The 4,894-nt window shown below is 40.3% G+C and overlaps 1 protein-coding gene and 1 pseudogene across 1 annotated transcript; both read left to right on the top strand.

Moving 5' to 3' along the window:
- Positions 1 to 8: 8 nt before the first annotated feature.
- On the top strand, positions 9 to 2,604 carry LOC101298472 (heterogeneous nuclear ribonucleoprotein 27C-like). The gene is made up of 2 exons (XM_004289931.1): positions 9 to 287; positions 1,141 to 2,604. Exons 1-2 carry the CDS (start codon positions 66 to 68, stop codon positions 2,203 to 2,205), a joined length of 1,287 nt encoding a protein of 428 aa, XP_004289979.1. The 5' UTR covers positions 9 to 65; the 3' UTR covers positions 2,206 to 2,604.
- A 1,981-nt stretch (positions 2,605 to 4,585) lies between these two features.
- Positions 4,586 to 4,894, top strand: part of LOC101307563 — a 2,118-nt pseudogene continuing 1,809 nt past the window's right edge.

Here is a 4,894-nt window from a genome sequence, read left to right as displayed (position 1 = left end):
TCCTTCTCTCTCTCTCTCTCTCTCTCTCTCTCTCTCTCTCTCTCTCAGTTTCAGAGAGAGCCGCCATGGACTCCGACGAGAGCAAGCTCTTCATAGGCGGACTGGCCTGGGACACCACCGAGGAGAAGCTCACCGACTACTTCAACCAGTACGGTGACGTCAGCCAGGCCGTCATCATGCGCGACAAGATCACCGGCCGCCCCCGCGGCTTCGGCTTCGTCGTCTTCTCTGATCCCGCCGTCCTCGATAGGGTCCTCAACGACAAGCACACCATCGACGGCCGTGTGGTCAGTCCTCTCCTCTTTCTTCTCTCACGCCTATTTCGCCTGCATTGCCTCGTTGCTTGATTGCTTAGTGCTTTTGATTTTGATTCAGAGAGCTTGTGTTGGTGTTTTAAGCTATGGGCTTGACTATGGTAGATGTCAATTTTGATGTGGAAGCTTTGTTTTGAGTGTTCTTGCATTTTGCATCTGGTGACTGAGGAACTGTAGAATTAGGGAAAGTATTGAATTTTTGGGCTGAACTGTGGTTAATTTATGTTCGTAGCTTCGGCTGTTGATTTCAATTTGCAATTCAACTTGTGTAGTGATAGAATTGCATTGCTTTTGTGCAATGGTTATTTCAGGTTCACGGGGTTGTATTGTCATTTCGAGTAACAGATTGTTGCATTGTTGTTTCGAGTAACAGATTCTTGATCTGTTAGTTGATGAGAAGTCATACATATAGGTTGCTTCTGGGAAATCGTGCAATCAGCACTTGGATAGACAAAAGCTTGAACCTTCAATCCTAATGTGTCTGTTGGTGTATTTAGTGAAAGTGTGCATATTTCTTGAATTCCTTTTAATATGCACATTGTAGATGTAAGACTTTCCTAATTCAGCACTTGAACGATCAGATTCTGTGTGCAGATTTCGTTCTAGCTGTTACAGAAAGTAGTTGTTTTGCTAGGTTCTATATAGTTTGAGTTGATTTATATTCGAGACTTTTGTTTTTCATATGACCTAGATCAATCACATGCATTTTCTTGTGTTCTTTCTCAGTAAAATTAAACCTGTGACACTTTCATATATCTTTACTTTGTCTTGAATAAACATTAGTTTGTCCCTTAGATTGTTTAAATGTACCACTTTGACTATGCAGGTGGAAGCAAAAAAGGCTTTGTCAAGAGAAGAGCAGCAAACATCCAATCGAACTGGAAATTTTAATGCCACTAGAAGCTCCGGAGGTGGAGGAAATTTTAAGACTAAGAAAATATTTGTTGGAGGATTGCCTTCCACACTGACAGAAGATGGATTTCGTCAATTCTTTGAAGAGTACGGCAGTGTTACTGATGTAGTAATAATGTATGACCAGAACACTCAACGGCCTCGAGGATTTGGTTTCATAACTTTTGACACTGAAGATGCAGTTGATAGAGTACTACAAAAGAACTTCCATGAGTTGAATGGTAAACTTGTAGAAGTAAAACGAGCACTTCCCAAAGATGCAAATCCTGGCGGTGGAGGTCGTGGTGGGGGCTATCAAGGTTATAGTGCCTCGGGAGCCAGTTCAAATGCATTTGATGGCCGAATGGATGGCAATAGATATATGCAGCCTCAGTCTACGGCAGGTGGTTTCCCTCCGTATTCTGGTTATGGTGCTGCAGGTTATGGTTACGGTGGAAATACTGGTGTTGGTTATGGAGGTTATGGAAGTTATGGTGTTGGTGGTTATGGAAGTGCCACTTCTGGCTTTGGTGGTCCTGCAGGATCATATGGAAATCCAAATTCCCCTGCTGGTTATGTTAGTGGGGCACCCGGTGCATTGAAAAATGCTTGGAGCAGCCAAAGCCCCTCTGGCTATGGTGCTTCAGGCGGCTATGCGGCTGCAGCTTCCTGGGCTGCTCCAGGTGGAAGTGCTCCTTCTGCTCCCAGAGGTCAATCGCCTAGTGCGGTTTCTGGTTATGGAAATCAAGGTTATGGGTATGGCAATTATGGAGGAAGTTACGGTTCTTATCCTGGTGTGTATGGGACTTCTGGGGGGCGTGGTGGAAGCACCCCAACTGGTAACAGTGGTGGTGGAGAGCAACAAGGAACACGAGGTGGCTACATGGGAAGTGCATATGGTGACACAAATGGAAATGCAGGATACTCTAATGCAGCATGGAGAGCAGACCCTTCACAAGCCAGTGGTGGTTATGGTAGTTCTCAGTCCAGGCAGACATAACAGCAGAGCTCCAACAGAGTTAGAATTTCTTTCACAGGAATCCTTACACATGATCTTTTACCCAGTCTAAACTTATGCATGACAAGAGTTGACAATGAATATTTGGGCTTGTTCAATCAGTTGATTCTTGATGGTAGTTGGCAGAAGTAGTTCTGCTAGAAATCACGACCATTACATTCTAGCAGTATTATTTTTAGTAAAATTTCTTTAATATTGTAGAATTTAATATTAGCTTGCTTAGACTGTGTGTGTGCTTGCTAATTTTGGAGCTATCCTCATCCTCATTCTATTCTCCTTCCCCCTGTTGTTTTCACTAGATATTTCTATTCAAGTTATCATTGTGGATAATGATGATAGATTATTGTTGGTGCTGCGTTAATGTCATTTAGTTACTGTTCTAGAAGTTTGATGTTACTGTCTGGGTTCTTCATGCTTATTGAATGTGTATACATCATTGTTGGTTAATAGCGATAGTTGCAGTGTGCTAGCAATTTGGTGTTGCTATCTGGACTAGTGCTAGGAGTTTATGCTTTATCCTTTCAAGCAACTGGGATGTTGCAATTCTGGTTATTGAACAGAGAGAGGAATCTAGTGAGGCACTTAGAAATATGTGTGGATATATTGTGCTTAATCACTGATATGGGGCATAGCTAATGGACCTGACATTTTTTATAAAGGCTTCTGGATTTGCATCCTCTGTTCATGAGTGATTCTCTATATTATGATATTGGAAAAGTTGGAATGCAAAGTTTATATGTAGTATATGTTGCTTGAACTTAATTATTGAGGTCATCAGGGTGTTGTGCAGTGCGTTTTATTGCCATCTTGGGTTCAGAATGTTGATATAGCAGCTATAGTTTTGGTATGCGACTTGTTATTATGTACTGTATGCGACTTGGTATGCGACTAGTTTTGGTATGAATATTTTAGAAAGGTCCCAGTTTTGATTCAAAATGCGTGAAAATGATAGCCCTACTGTTTCATTTATGCTTCAAATGTTGCATATGCGTGTGGCACTGGAGCAGTAGACATCAGATTGATTACTAGTCAGATAATATCTATGGCCTCGGTATCCCTTTCAGTCCTGTGAAGTGAAATCGTAGTCCTGTACCATTGATATTCCATACATGCTCAAGCATTTTGTAAGGAGAAGAGAAGCTAGGGTTCAGTTAGCTGTTTCCCTCAAACTCCATATCAACCCACATGCTTGCCTGAACCCACAACCACCGAGTTTCCCACACAGGAAGACGAAGCCATAGTGGAATAGTTGGAAGCCTCGTCTGAGTGCTAGTGACATAAACTTCAACTTCACACTCTCATTTCGATCCTAGTGTGGTGTATTGACTATTCGAATCATTTCATTTCATGATGATTGTTCTCTTATTGCTGCTTTGACTTCATTGAGTTGATTCCATACTGGTTGGATTTGTTGGGTTACCAAACGTTCTTTTGTTAAACAGAAACACCGCAATATATGAGAAAGGAAAAATTAATACTTCCTCCAACTTCACTCTCCAGAGTTAAATAGAATAATAGATGTTGTAATTAAACGATTCATTTAGGTTTTAAGGTCCTCATTAGCAGCTCCTCATTAGAAGCTCCTCAATGAGATATTTTCATACAACAATGATTATAACTAGATTTCGAATAGGTCTTCGTTCTTCCAATGGAGTATTCCCACCAACTTTTTGGTGGAAAGTCCTATTTCTGCCGACTCAATTGCATACACTGGTTTGATTAAGGTTTCTGCACTACTGTAACATGTAGTGACAACTTCTGTTCATTGGTTATCAGGAAAACATAAATATACTTCTATAGTCGAATAACGATCAACTATGCAAACGTAGCCTGTGCAGTGTGATCGTACGTACAATCTACTCAACATTGCTTCTCAAATAGACATCCAAGTGAGACAATTTTTTTCTGTTATTATCTTCTTCTGCTGTAAAACCGTGTCACATTATGCAGCTAAGCATGCTTTGAAATGTAGATTCGAATTGCGATCTGGATGTGAAACTTAGGAGATAAGAAAGAAATAAATGAAAATAGGATTTCGAATTGCGTTCTAAAAGTGATCATATATATGATTCATAATTTCATATCCCTTTCAGTAATGGAATTTGTGATTGCACGTTCACGTTCGCCAGAGTTATAAACTCTAACACAGCAACCTTTCTTAAACTTTTCATTGTCAGTCCTCTCACCAGCCATGCATGGAATAATTTTTTGAAGATGAAAGGGCAACCTTAGATAATTTGTTTATCTGACCAAATCATTTTACAAGTCTCTATATATGCAGCAGATTAATCATATCAATATCCCAGCCAGCTAGACTTCAAGTGTCTTTTGCCTCTAACTATAGCTAGCTAGCTCCAACCTTATGGCAAAAGTAGAGGAGAAAGGCCTTGAAAATGCTGGACTACTGGATTACACAGAAGATGGGACTACAGACCTCAAAGGTAGACCGATTACAAGATCAAAGACTGGAAGATGGAGAGCTTGCTCTTTCATTGTAGATAAGTACTTAGCTTCCCAATTTTTTCAATTCGATGAATGAATATTCCTCGGTGCATGTACCCTTATTTGGAAGAACTTAAAGAAGAATGATGAAGCTAGCTAGCTAGATAAAGAAACTTGTTAATGGTATGCATATATATATATATATATATATATATATATATATGTAGGT

Source organism: Fragaria vesca, linkage group LG2 (genome assembly GCF_000184155.1).
Source record: "Fragaria vesca subsp. vesca linkage group LG2, FraVesHawaii_1.0, whole genome shotgun sequence".
NCBI lineage: Eukaryota > Viridiplantae > Streptophyta > Magnoliopsida > Rosales > Rosaceae > Fragaria > Fragaria vesca.
This window is presented reverse-complemented; position numbering and strand designations above follow the sequence as displayed.